The 15,205-nt window shown below is 45.1% G+C and overlaps 1 protein-coding gene across 1 annotated transcript in view; it reads left to right on the top strand.

Moving 5' to 3' along the window:
* Nucleotides 1-7,240, top strand: part of RAB3GAP1 (RAB3 GTPase activating protein catalytic subunit 1) — a 210,495-nt gene extending 203,255 nt beyond the window's left edge. Inside the window, exon 24 of the mRNA XM_068245930.1 lies at nt 736-7,240. Coding sequence (XP_068102031.1) covers nt 736-972 — 237 coding nt within the window. The 3' untranslated portion in view covers nt 973-7,240. The remainder of the gene's footprint in view (nt 1-735) is intronic.
* Nucleotides 7,241-15,205: the final 7,965 nt, after the last annotated feature.

The raw sequence follows: 15,205 nt of genomic DNA, 5'->3' as shown, positions 1-15,205 counted from the left end.
GCCCTGTCCCTAGGTATCAGTATGATCAGTGAGCAAAGTTGCCCCTTACCACGACTTTGAACACTATCGCGAATATTCTAACATTTTAAATACATGTAACACATACAAATACGAAGTACATTTCTTTCAGAGTAAAACAAGACCTGAATTACTTTTCTCCTATGTTCCTGTCACTTACAGTACGTAATAGAAATCTGACGGAACTAACAGGTTTTGGACTAGCCCATCTCCTCATGGGGGGTTCTCAGTGTTTTCATTATTTTCAAAAGCACTTAGTGAATGGCAATTGCTCTGTCCAACTGCCAAAAAAGTGTATGGTGAAGCAGGGAGGCTGGTCAACATCTTTGTTTAAATCCTTTTCAATGAGTGTCTTTATAAAGGCCATGCTAAGAAACCCCCATGGACTAGCCGAAAACCTGTTGGTTTTGTCAGATTTCTACTACCTACTGTAAGTGACAGCAACACAGGAGAAAAGTAATGTATGGCTCATTTTACTCTGGGAATAATGTACTTATTTTGTGTGCGTTTACATCTATTTTAAATGTTAAATTTTTTCGTGATAGTGGTCCTTTGAAGGAACACCTCCTAGATCATTGCAGTGCTAAAAATGACACATGCTTGGCTGTCCTTCCATCACACATACTACAAGTCATAAAATAGGTCTACTAGCAATTCACACATTCAGTGAATTGATGCAGAGGTTTACAGAACTCATTTCAAATATTTTTGTTTTAGGCTGCGACCTTGGGACCAGTAGAAGAAGACCCCAAGAGGCCCGGTTCATCAGAAGACAGGAAGTCTATGTCCGGAACAGATTTCCCTCCCCCAGCGGGCCGTGAAGTCATTTTGCGCACTACTGTTCCAAGACCCGCCCCTTATTCTAAGGCCCTGCCTCAGCGCATGTACAGTGTGCTCACAAAGGACGACTTCAGACTGGCCGGAGCCTTCTCCTCTGATACATCCTTCTTCTGATTATACCCCGCCTACAGGGCGGAGATAAGCCATCCGATTGGCTGGGCTCTTTTTATGCAGCTTCAACAGGGGGTGGTTAATATGGCGGCATGTCAGTGTCCTCTCTACTTCTCAAGGCTAAAATGACTTATCCCACCCGAGAATCTATTTGTGTCTCCTGAAGATGCAGTGAGAGAAAGCCACTGTCCCCTCCATACTCGGAGAACAGATACAACTGTAACAAAAACTCTTCATGTGATCAAAACTAACCATAGCTAAGCCCAGAAGTCCTAACATGCAGTTTGAGTTCTTTTATGTATAGGATGCAGTTAAATATGCAAATGATCCTGATAGACAAGCTTATACAACCAGCAGAGGAAGAGTCTGTCAGATGAGAAACGTTCATCCAATTTCTTGCAGCCGATGATACAGAAATCGTTTAGAGTCACGGTTTAACTGCCCGATGCTAGTAATGTGAACAGTGGGCTGTGAAGGGTGAGTAAGCAATAGTAGTGAGCATAGATATTTTAATTTGTATCTTCTCTGCTAGAGAACCTAAACCGAGAAGGAAATGGATTTTACCTTTTAAAATAATACCAGTTGCCTGACTCTCCTGCTGATCCTGTGTCTCTTGATACTTTTAGCCACAGCCCCTCAACAAGCATGCAGATCAGGTGCTCTGACTGAAGTCAGACTGCATTAGCTGCATGCTTGTTTCAGGTGTGTGATTCAGCCACTACTGCAGCCAAAAAAGATCAGCAGGACTGACAAGCAATTGGTATTGTTTAAAAGAAAACATCCATATCCCTCTCAGTTTAGGTTCCCTTTAAACTGTATCCGAGCAGACGCTGGGGTACAAAATTAGATACTTACCTAAAGATACCTCAGGATCCTATTGAAGCTTCCCTCTGTATTCTGATGTCCCCCATTGCTGAGGGTAGCAGTCCGGAAGATTAGCGACAAGGCATTGTCTGGAAACTGCGCAGTTCTTCTTCCTGCAGTGTGGCCCCGCCCATGAGCAACAGCTGGAGCCGCTCCGTGCTACTGCACATGTATGGACTCACGTGGCTACTGCAGGGCCGTGCTCTAAACAGAGGAGGAGGGGAGCCCCGATATGGAGGGGAGCAGTGCTCAGCTTTAGGGGACATCAGAGTAGCGAGTGAAGCCTCAACTGTTTCTCATTTTGAACCTGAGTTTTGGATCGGGATCACTTAAAAGTTGTATTACGCTCAAGATTAGATTTTTGCCCTCATGCATTAAGGGCCTGAGCCCACTAACACAGTTGTGCGCAATTGTGTCCGCTTTTCAGAAACACATCAATGTTACAGATGCTGAAATGCGGACACAACTGCGTTAGTGGGCTCAGGCCCAAAACTCAGTAAAAAAAATGAATCCAAAACACTTTGGGCTTAATGAGAGGAGTGTGAGTTCAGCGCACGTCATTTGACAGGCAGCTGATTGGGCCAATCAACATGCCGGGATCATGTCCTAGATAGCCACTGGACCCGAAGGGGCTCAGCGGAACGAGCGGACCGGCCGTTAGCTACAAGGAGCTCACGTAAGTTACCAGCACACACTACACTACCGAAGCATAGTGTGCGCCGAGCTCGCACTCCTATCATTAAGCTGCGCTGCTTTAGCGACAAAACCACCTTCTGTACCTGCGCAGGATGCTCCCGGTGACAGGAGCACGAAAGAGAATGTGTAGTGGCTATTGACTTGCAAGTCGGTGATAATGAAACTTAGCCGGAGGGGGGTCGAAGGAGATCCGATCTGCTTAAAGCGGATCCGAGATGAAAAACTAAATATAACAAGTGACTTGTCTATATATCTTATCTAAAGTTTAGATAGTTTACACAGCAAATCTATCTTCAAACCGCTTCAACAGTATATTAATATTTTTTCCTGTGATACAATGGGAGCAGGCAGGTTTTCTGCTTGTCACTATTACACAATTACACACACAGGCAAGCTTATCTGTATCTAGGCATGCTAATCTGCATATTCTGTGAAAACTCCACTCTTATCTCCTCCATTACACAGGCAACTGATCTGTATCTGCACTGCAGCTCACAGATTGTGAAAACTCTGCCTCTGAAATCTATAGCTAGTAACACATTTTTCACCTGCCCAGACTGAAATCCCACAATCCCTTGCAAGCGCCAAGGCACTCTGGAGAAGCTGTGGGTGTGGCTTGATTAGTTTATAGGAAATTAGAGTATTAAAACAAAACAAAACAAGTATTTGGCTTGAGGAATGCCCTATAAACTATATGTAAGGAACACAATTATGCAAGGAGTAAAAGTTCATCTCGGATCCACTTTAACAGACAAGTTTGGCAGATAATTGGACAGATAGTTGGTAGGTGTGTATGAACCTTTATTTACACAGTTTATTAAGCTTCCAAAACAATCTGATAATGCCTGTCTGCAAAGGAAAGCTTATCAACTAGCAGATCAGGTCCACTTTAAAACTGAAGCTGTTTACCTCATTGAACTCTTGCACAGGACATAAAGGAAACCTAGAGAAATGCACCCTGTATGTATTAAGAGAGTTTAGCCCAGGCATGGGCAAACTTGGCCCTCCAGCTGTTACCGAACTACAAGTCCCACAATGCATTGCAGGAGTCTGACAGCCACAGTCTTGAATCATAAAGGCAAATGCGTTGTGGGACTTGTAGTTCCGTAACAGCTGAAGGGCCAAGTTTTCCCATGCCTGGTTTAGCCTGTCTAATTCCACCTCATCTGTGACTAATCGCCACCATTTGACCTTTCAGCTGTGTGAACTCAGGAATTTGCTCTGCCATGGCAGAGCAGCTAATTTGTATACACAGAATGTCTGCAGGATTTGTAGCAGCTCATGCTGTTGCTTATATTTTAGAGCAGAGAGGAAGTTCTGAGTTCAGGTCCGCTTTAACCCTTCCAGTCCCTTAAAAATAGATGGTTTTTATGCTGTGTTTTAGGCTTTACACCATAGATGAAATTAGAGCCTAATACCACTTTAACCAGAGGCAGCATAAAGTTATTATCTACATCCTTTGTTGTTAAACTTGAATTCAGCCCCCCCCCCAACCTGTGGAGAGGAAGGGTGATACTTACCTCCCTGGGAGAGCTCCACCGATTCCCTGCTGCTCCGCCTCCTCTTCTTTCTACTTGTCATCCAGCTTCAGTTCTCCTTGTAAAACTTCAGTTTAGTCTCAGGCTAAAAGCCCCCCCCAGGTCAATATATTAAGCCAGTCTGATGATTGAATCTGTTGGTGATCTCCCCATTCCTGATTGTATATTAGTCATGTTTTGTTGAGTAAGCGGCCGCATCGGTATGTGTTTCATCTAGCAGTATAAAGCCAGCAGGGCAGCTCCTTGTGGTGTTTCCAATGCTGCTCAAAACAATCTGTTCCTTGCATATTACCTAATGGCTGCTGCTGACCCCAAGCAAGACTGAATTTCTGTCAGTGGCAGTGACGATTCTTCTCCCTGATGCAAAAATTGTTCAATAGATTTTTTTTTTTCATGCATTCCTGGCAGCACCTTTGTTACCTGGCAGTTCCTGTGTCAGCAATGTGCTGAGGTTGGGAGATAAGACAGCCTCTTCACACACTGAGCTAACCACCTGCTCTGACACACAGGGAAATGGTCCTCCTTTAAAGGGGTTCTTTAACCTTAAAGAACTACTGTAGGGGAAAAAAAGAGTTGAACTTACATGGGGCTTCTAATGGTCCCCTGCAGACGGCCGCTGCCTGCGCAGCCGCTCACTGATGCTCCTGCCCCGCCTCTGGTTCACTACTGTAATGTCTGACTTTAAAGTAAAAAAACCACTGTGCCTGCATGGCCATGTCCTCCCTCCCGCTGACGTCACCAGGAGTGTACTGGGCCTGCGCGATACACTCCTGGTGACGTCAGTGGGAGCGAGGGTGCAGCCGTGCAGGTGCAGTGTTTTTTTTTTTACTTTAAAGTTGGAAATTCCAGAAGTGAACCGGGGCATCGGCGAGTGGCTGCACGGGCACAGGAAGTATGCGGGGGACCATTTGAAGCACCAGGTAAGTTCAACTCTTTTTCCCTTACAGTACTCCTTTAAATGACAACTGAAGTGAGGGGTATGGAGGCTGCTATATTTATTTCCATTTAAGCAATACCAGTTGCCTGGCGGTCCCGCTGGTCATTTGCCTCTAATACTTTTAGGCTGGTTTCACACCAGGACGTTGTGTTTTAGGGGACGTTATGGTCGCATAACGTGCCCCTAACGCAACACCTGGTGCTCTCTGCTGAGGACGTCAGAGTGAGCCACGTTGTGCAGCTCACTCTGGCGTCCGTGATGCGTACTCTTGGACGCATGCGGCATCACGTGGTCCCGCCCGGCCAATCGCCGCACAGAGCGGCCGCTCCAGGAAGTAAACACTGCACGTCACTGAGTGCAGTGAATATTAATTAGCCATGTGCCTGGCCGCTCTCCGCTCCTCCCCAACGTTACTGAGCATGTGCAAGCAGTCTAACGTGGTGTAAAGTACTGCATGCAGTACGTTGTGTTATGGCGCAGCGTTACTAAGTAACGCAACGTGGGCACTGTGAACAGCCTATTGATTTTTCATTGCTGTGCAGTGGGGTGCGTTACAGGCTGCTCTATCGTGCGCCTGTAACGTCCCACTGTGAAACCAGCCTTAGCCATAGACCCTGAACAAGCATGCAGCAGATCAGGTGTTTCTGACATTATTGTCAGATCTGACAAGATTAGCTACATGTTGTTTCTGGTGTTATTCAGACACTCCTGCAGCTAATCAGATCAGCAGGACTGCCAGGCAACTGGTATTGAATATATGGAAATAAATATGGCAGCCTCCATACACCTCTCACTTCGGTTGTCTCTTAAGTGGAAAAAAAAAATAATAACTTACCTGGGGCTTCTACCAGCCCCCCTGCGGACGTCCTGTCCCGCGGCGTCACTCAAGGATCTTCATGTCCCCCGACGCGGGTCCCTTTCCCATTAATCGTCTAACTAGACAAACGCAACTGCACCTGCGCGGCCTCGCTCCTGTCTCTGGGAGCTTCCTGTGCAGGCGCAGTACAAAGTTTGCTCAAACTGCAACTGCCCAGGAAGCTCCTAGAGACATGAGCAACGAGGCGCACGGCCGCGCAGGTGCAGTGGCGGTCGTCTTTTTTTTTTCTTTTAAGGGAAAAGAACCCCTTTAACAGATGCAATGGGTTAAAGTAAGAAAAAAAAAGACAGACTCCCCTTTTAGGCAGGGAGCCCATTGTCTGTTTTCAGGAGTGTTTTCTGCATAGGAGTTAATCGATGGGCTAACTCACACCTGAATGTGGTTTTCTCATGCAGGAAAAAAAAACCTCTATTTTCCTTTATCAATCACATTAGCTCCTGTCAAAAAAATGCACATTTTCCCATATGGAGTGTTTTCTCCTGGTGTACAGAAACCTGACAGACAAGTGTGCTCCCGACCTTAAGTATATAGAAGAATTTATACTTACCTGGGGATTCCACCCCGTCCTCCTGGGCGGCTCCGTTCATCCGCAATCCTTCCCGTTAGGAATGCTTCAGTCACGTCAGGCTGGCTGCGCATGCCCAGCCGTGCGCCCATTCATTGCGCTATGCCCCTGTGCAGGTAGTACTGCACAATGATCCCAGCGACAGGAGCGAGATGGAGGCACGGATGGGTCAACCATGTACAATGCTGCCGACTAACGCCTGAAGCCTTCCTAACGGGAAGGATTGCGGATGAACAGAGCCGCCCAGGAGGATGGCGAGCAATCCCTAGGTAAGTATAAAGTCGTCTATATACTTTGTCTCAGGTTTTCTTTAAAGGACAACTGTAGTGAGAAGAATATGGAGGCTGCCATATTTATTTCCTTTTAAACAATACCGGTTGCCTGGCAGCCCTGCTGATCTATTTGGCTGCAGTAATGTCTGAATCATGCCAGAAACAAGCATGCTGCTAATCTTGTCAGATCTGACAATGTCAGAAACACCTGATCTGCTACATGCTTGTTCAGGGGCTATGGCTGAAAGTATTAGAGGCAGAGGATCAGCAGGACCGCCATGCAACTGGTATTGCTTAAAAGGAAATAAATATGACAGCCTCCATATACCTCTCACTTCAGTTGTCCTTTAGGAGTATTGTACACCCAGAGCTGATTGGTGAGGGCTATAAAGGTCTCCTGTGTGAAGTGCAGCTGTCTGTGCTGTGATGCGAGTATTATGTTGTAGACTTGTACAGTGAATGCACTACGTCACTTCAGTATCTGTGTAATGTAAAATAAACGCTCTGAATAAGAACCTGAAATATGATGGTTGATGATTCTTCACAGCCTCCTGATGCACCAGTTCTGCACAATACAGACAGGAAGCTGATAATGGGCTGTATGAAAGCTTACTGCAGCCCAGGGCTGAGGAGGCCGAGCAGTGTTGGATATCTGGAGTCGGTGATTTCATAAACTGAGGAGTCGGATGATTTTTGTACTGACTCCACATCCCTGCTGCAGACTATGGGCTTATTCACACTGCGCGAGCTGCAATGAGTTGATGCACTGCACATAGTGTGTGATTAACATGGTAATAGGAAAGCCCATAGACTTTCATTTAAAGGGAACCTTGACTGAGAGGGATATGGATGTTTCCTTTTAAACAATACCAGTTGCCTGGCAGTCCTGCTGATCTCTGGCTGCAGTAGTGGCTGAATCACACCCTGAAACAAGCATGCAGCTAATCCAGTCTGACTCCAGTCAGAGCACCTGATCTGCATGCTTGTTCAGGGGCTGTGCCTAAAAGTATTAGAGACACAGGATCAGCAGGAGAGTCAGGCAGCTGGTATTATTTTAAAAGGAAAAAATCCATCAGTTTAGGTTCACAGTACAGCAGTTTGTTGCTGAGCAGTGCATTCCAACATGAGGGGAGTGATGCGCACTACGCATGCGCAACACACACTAATCTAGGCTATGGGCAGCGCACAGTAATGCATGCTACTTGTGGTTAAGCACATGCATCATGCAGATAAGCCCCATGAATCAGCTGGATTCGTTTCCCTCTACATCACTTCCCTGTTGACAATACAGTAAATGCAATGATATGCACAAAAACACACTGACAAATGCATGCGGTTTAATGCATTTACTAGTGTGAGTGAGCCCTAAATGCATTTTGCACACTAACGCATGCATTTTTCTTACATGTGTGCATTCAGTGGCACCCCTCACATTTGCATTTGGTGCATTTTTGATACTCTTTAAAGAGAATCTGTATTGTTAAAATCGCACAAAAGTAAACATACCAGTGCGTTAGGGGACATCTCCTATTACCCTCTGTCACAATTTCGCCGCTCCTCGCCGCATTAAAAGTGGTTAAAAACAGTTTTAAAAAGTTTGTTTATAAACAAACAAAATGGCCACCAAAACAGGAAGTATGTTGATGTACAGTATGTCCACACATAGAAAATACATCCATACACAAGCAGGCTGTATACAGCCTTCCTTTTGAATCTCAAGAGATCATTTGTGTGTTTCTTTCCCACTGCATCTCTCATGCACTGAAGTTTCAGGCTGCTTGTTTCTTCCTGCAAACAGCTTTGCCCTTGTCTGTAATTCTTCAGTATGTGAAAGCCCAGCCAGCTCAGAGGACGATTTATTCAGCTTGTAAAAGATAAGCGAGAAGAGAGAAGCTGCTCTAATCCTAAATAACACACAGGCAGTGTGCAGAGAGGGGCCTGGAAGGGGGAGTTCATAGCAGAACCACAACACTGAAGAACTTGGCAGCCTTCCAGACACAGGCTGACAAGTCTGACAGGGGAAAGATACATTGATTTATTACAGAGATGGTGATAGTATAAAGTGCTGCAGTAAGCCAGAACACATTAGAATAGCTTTTGGAACATGTAGGATGATAAAAAACAGGATGCAATTTTTGTTACGGAGTCTCTTTAAGGAGGGATAATTGTTTCTGCATGACACCAGTCACTGTAGCGGGCTGTTAACGTGCACACTGCATTGCTGATTTAGATTCATGTGTTTTAATTTCATTTTTTTTTTATTTCTATAGTGTCAACATCTTCCATAGCTCTGTACAAAAACATACAATAACGTGGAGCATAGACACATGAGCCGTTCCATACACTGTACAATCAGGACATCCAGTGTCACAAGTGCCCATACATAACTATTGTATACTTTGAAAACCTCACCAATGCTGCTACATGTTCATTTGGTAAAGTAACAGATAGAGGAAGCACATAAAGCGGGGTGAGGTGGCAAAGTCGGGGGGGGGGGGCGCGAGCTGTAGGGGTTAGCAGGCACGAAGGGGGTATTGGGAACAGTGGCGGAGAGGAGGGTCGGACCCCCCCCTCCCTCACCTGGGTCCCCTGATCTGTGCTCCCCCTCCAGCTATTAAGCACAGCAGCATAGTACGATCAAGCAGCAGGCGGGGATGACTCACCTCTTCTGCGTTCCACTCTCGTCACTTCCTGCAATGCCGCCCACTGTACTGTAAGTGGACGGCATTGCAGGAAGTGACGAGAGTGGAGCGCACGCTGGAATGCGGAAGAGGTCGAGTCATCCCCGCCCGCTGCCTGATATTACTACGCTGCTGCGCTTAATAGCTGGAAGGGGAGCACAGATCGGGGAACCCAGGTGAGGAAGAGACGGCGACCGCCCCCTTTCCGCCACTGTGCCCTCTGCCCCCTTCCTGCCTGCTGCTACTCCCTCCAGGCTACTGATTCTTGGAGGTTAATATATTGGGGGGGGGGGGGGGGCATATTTCACTATATTTCCGGCGGCAAAAAGTCTAGAACCGGCCCTGGGTAAGTTCCCTGCCCTTGTGAGCTTACACTCTAGAGGGTAGTGGGGTGGAGATATCGGGGAGTAGACAAAGTAATGCATCATCTGCAAGGTACAATTTTCCATGAGATAGGCGGACCTATTAGATAAATGTAATAAGAAATTGCATCGTGTGTAGGCGTCCAAATTGTTTCAGATCAATTTTGCGATACAATTTGCTTTGATAAGTACCCAAAATCTATTGCAAAATCCAACGCAATCTGATTGGACCAGTTAGAAATGATCTAATAGATCCGATCTGAAGGAAATTTATACCGTATAAATGAGGCTTTAGAGGAGGCAGTGAGCGTCAGATTCTAGCTGTAAAAAAATGATAAGCTTGGTTGAAGAGGTGTGTCTCGAGGTTGCATTTAAAAATTTGCAGGCTTGGAGCATGACAGAAGCCTAAAGGTGGCCATACATTAGAAGATTATGGGCAGATTTGACCAAGAGACAAATTTATCTCTAATCGCATCTGATTAGAGATACATTTGTCTCTTGGTCGAATCTGCCCATACACTACAGGGCCGATTCCCATCCGATTTCAGCAGGAAATCATCAGGGAATCTGCTGAGCCCGTCGCATCCACCCGGGCGCTGCCCCCAAAATGTATAAATATATGTAGTGTAGTACATTTATACATTACCTGTCCGGTGTCGGCCTCCACGTGGTTTCTGTCCATCTCACCGGGTAACAGCAGCATACACGCTAGCGGCGCATAGCGTCTGATGTCAGGACATGCTACAGAGGCTGACGTCAGACGCTATGCGCCGCCGGCATGTACGTGGAACCCGGCGAGATGGACAGAAACCGTGTGGAGGCTGTTACCGGACAGGTAATGTATAAATGCAGGACACACTGCATACATTTATACATTGCAGCGGTGGGGATTTCGTTGTCTCGTCGCGCATTAATTCGGCCACTGTACCCCCGACCAACCAACTTTGGCCCGACGTTTTCCAGCATGTGCGATCGACCGTGTGGCCAATTTCTGTCCCGAAATTGGTCGCTTTGTCGGTCGGGCATGCACTTGGCAGCGCCAATTTTTATGCAATTTGATTATAATAATCAAATTGGATGGTCGATTGGTTGGTTGGTCGGCTAATGTATGGCCTGCTCAAGGAAAGGTGACACTTGTGAGAAGTCCTGGATATGAGAGGTGACGCACCTGGACAACAAGAGGGTCTTGTAGGAGGAGAGATGGTATCTGGAGACTAATGAAGAAATGTATGGAGGGGGGTAGATTATGTTGAGCTTTGTATGATTAGTGTTGAGAGTTTTTAAACTGGATCCTTTTAGTGATTGGCAGAGAGGGGCAGCATCAGAGGAGCAGGAGGGAGGAGAGGTGGATGAGATGAGCAGCAGAGGTCAGAGACTGGAGAGGTGCCAGTCTGGTTTTTGGTTGGCCACAGAGTTAGGTGTTACAGTAATTAAGATGGGACATGATAATAATAAAAAAAAGGGAAACGATTAGAGCAAGTACAAGCATGTTATTAAAATAAGTGACACATCCACATTGTATTATAAGTGACAACTCTCTATATAGTGGGCAGCACGGTGGCGTAGTGGTTAGCGTTCTCACCTTGCAGCGCTGGGTTCCTGGTTCGAATTCCAGCCAGGTCACTATCTGCAAAGAGTTTGTATGTTCTCTCCGTGTCTGAGTGGGTTTCCTCCGGGCACTCCGGTTTCCTCCCACATTCCAAAAACATACGGATAAGTTAATTGGCTGCCCCCTAAAAATTGGCCCTAGACTACAGTACTTACACTACATAATATAGACATATGGCAATGGTAGGGATTAGATTGTGAGCTCCTTTGAGGGACAGTTAGTGACAAGACAATATAGATATATATACACTGTACAGCGCTGCGTAATATGTCGGTGCTATATAAATACTAAATAATAATAATAATAAATATATAAGGGACACTGGTATACTGTATATCAAGTAACACCTCCCACTGTCCCAGTGGTCAGACTGCCACCCATACCCACTACATGACTTTTCCGACGATGTTGATTTTTTCGAGTGGCGACCGATCATTTCCATGTGAGTACAGGCAGACATGCAAATGTGCGAAGTGATGTGCGGCGATTACGATACATCATGGCGGATCAGATCTTTAAAGGCATACCCACAGGCACTGCTCGGAGTCCCTTTAAGATTTATGACGACTACTGCGCAAAGTACCGCGATCGCTTGAACGCTCATTCTCGGCCACTGTGTGCCCGCCTGCAGGAAGGTGGATCTGGGAGCTCTTGTCGTCGGGGACGTCGCTGGAATCCATCTTCCTGGGCCGCAAGGCGAGTATTCAGCTTTAGGCTGGGAGCACACATCACATAACATACGGTAACATGAAAGGCTGCCGTTTATGTCAGGTTTCTTTTTATGTTGTGTGCCTTTTTATTTTAAATTTTTTTTTTTTACTGCAGATGCGTTTTCTATGCGTTTGCTTTTGTGTTTTATGCAAATCACTGGGAAGACAAAAGGAAACTGAAATCCATCAGAAAACAATTTTTTTTTGTTACATAAAACGCATAGAAAAATGCATTCTATTGCGTTTCCATTGACTTTCATTATGCGCGTTTTTTTATGTGTTTTTTTTTCAGATTATCCAACAAAACCAGTGTTTTTGAAAACACGTGTTTTTATATGCGTTTTTTTCCTGCGGCCCATAGACTTCCATTAGCGACAAAACACCACGTTTTCCGCAACACTAGCGGTCCTGCTAAGTGTGCACCTAGCCTGCTTGTTGGCACTTTCAGTTCAATATAAAAATCCAACTTACAAGTGAGGTTCTCAATTGCAGTTGTTTTTTGACCCAAAGAAATGGTTTATGGTTTTATTGCATTGATGATTTTGCTTGTATTTATGCCATGTGTTTAGTGTTACAGTATTATTTTTATTTATATAGAACATCTTACCATAGCTCTGTACAAAAACATACATCCCATACAAGTTTTTAATACAGCTGCAGAGGATGTAATGAAGTCCTCCAAAGAGGATTTTCTGTCCAGTGTGCTTTTCTTAAAGCACCTCTGTCACAAAAATCTTAATATATGTAAACCTATACAATTAAGTACGTTTCTTCCAGAGTAAAATGAGCCATAAATTACTTTTCTCCTATGTTGCTGTCACCTACAGTAGGTAGTAGAAATCTGATAGAACCGACAGGTTTTGGACTGGCCCATCTCCTTATGGGAGGTTTACAGGGATTTCTTGATTTTCAAAATGCACTTAGTGAATGGCAGTTGCTCCGTCCAACTGCCAAAATAGTGTGCAGCGATCAGGGAGGCTGGCCAGCATCTTTGTATAAATCCTTTTAAGGGATTGTCTTTATAAAGAATAAAGTACACGCTAAGAATCCCCCATGAAGAGATGGACTAGCCCAAAATCTGTCACTACTGTCAGATTTCTACTACCTACTGTAAGTAACAGCAACGTAGGAGAAAAGTATGGCTCATCTTACTCAGGAAGTAACATACTTCTTATTTGTATGTAGTTTAAATTGTAAGATTTTCGCAACAGTTCCTCTTGAAGGACTGGCCCCCTCTCTAGCAGGTTAGCTTTCTCTATGAGGCTGGAGGCAGTGAGGTCACTGAGCATCTTCCCTCCCCCATCTATGCATTACCAGAGGGGCTGCTTCCATCAGAGACTTCTCACTTACATTTCCTGCCTTGAGACGGATACCATTCACATCAATGTAGCCAGACGGAAGGTCTTAATTTGGCTGCGCAGTTCGTGCTGCACACGTCTAATTGACTGATTACATGTTAATTGTCAGAGCTGCAGATTCCTGAGCTCACTGGGCTCTGGAGAATCAATGGATATGCCACATGTGCTATAGATGTGCATTCGCCTAACATTACATGCTTTCCTCCTGGCACAATCCACACAGGTACCATAGTGATTTGGGTTGAAAAAAAAACCATCGAGTTCAACCAGAGAACAAAGTACACCACCAGCCTGCCCTCTCACATATCTCTACTGATCCAGAGGAAGGCGAAAACCCCTTTCAAGGCATGCTCCAATTAGCCACAAAAGGGAAAAAATTCCTTCCCAACTCCAGATGACAATCAGATAAAATCCCTGGATCAACATCATTGGGCATTACCTAGTAATTATAGCCATGGATTCCTTTCATCGCAAGGAAAGCATCTAAGCCCCCTTTAAAGAGACACTGAAGCGGAAAAAAAATATATGATATAGTGAATTGGTTGTGTACTATGAATAATTACTAGAAGATTAGCAGCAAAGAAAATACTCATTTTTTTTATTTTCAGGTATATAGTGTTTTTTCTAACATTGCATCATTCTCTAATATGTGCAGATTACACAACACTCTGCATTCAAAATGATTCTTTCAGAGCAGTCTGTGAACGAATGACCTGTCCTCTGGCAGAGGAAAAGTAAACCGTTCACTAACAGTTGAGATAATAAAAGTCAGAAAACAGCCCTCTCCACAACTTTGAAAGTCGTAGAGATAATGGCTTTTTTGCATAGAGATAACAACTGGAGTTTCTTAACTCTTCCTGTACTGGAAACAATTACACTGATGCATCTGATCTTAATGTTTTATTTCTTAGCTGTACTACACATACAAATCATAATATCATAGTTTTTTTTTTTCGCTTCAGTGTCTCTTTAAATGCAGAATTTGCCATAACTACTTTCTGTGGCAATGCATTCCACATCTTAATCACTCTTACTGAGAGGGGGTATTTCATGTGAGGGGTGATCCATAAACTTACACAGCGCAGCGTCTCAGAAGTTACTGGGCTTCACAGATAGAAGCTCAGAGAATAAGTCATCTAGGCTGGAAAAGCGGGCGCATTTAATAGGAATGCCTGTTAATTTGACCATGAGACGTTGCCGATAGTAGAAAATTGATTGTGAAATATTCTGCTATTAGCTTCCCTAACCTAATACATTAATAAATTACGCCCAATGCTAACAGCCCCCTCCTCCCCCCCACGCCTAATGCTAACCTCACCCACTACCTGAGCTCAACGCTAACCTCCCCCCCCCCCACGCTAACCTCACCCCCTACCAACACTTGATGCTATCCTCCACCCACCCTTGCCCACTACCTATGCCCAATGCTAACCTCCCCACTACCTATGACCAAAGCTAACCTTGCCCCTACCTACACCTAACCTAATACTTACTTCCCCCTTACCTACGCCCAACACTAGCCTCCCCCATACCTACACCCCATGCTAACCTTTCCCCCACCTACACCCAACTCTAACCTCACCCCTACCTACACCCAATACTAATCTCCCCCACCCACCTACGTCCAAAGCTAACCTTGCCCCTATCTATGCCCAACTCTAACCTCACCCCTACCTACATCTAACACTAACCTCCTGGCAATTGGCTATACCATCGTTGAAAGCTTACAGATATATCTCTGGCATCTGAACTAACCTTCCACTCCCC

The sequence above is a fragment of the Hyperolius riggenbachi genome, chromosome 7 (genome assembly GCF_040937935.1).
Source record: "Hyperolius riggenbachi isolate aHypRig1 chromosome 7, aHypRig1.pri, whole genome shotgun sequence".
Taxonomy (NCBI): domain Eukaryota; kingdom Metazoa; phylum Chordata; class Amphibia; order Anura; family Hyperoliidae; genus Hyperolius; species Hyperolius riggenbachi.
Note: the sequence above shows the minus strand (reverse complement) of the source record. Positions and strands in the feature narration are given on the sequence as shown.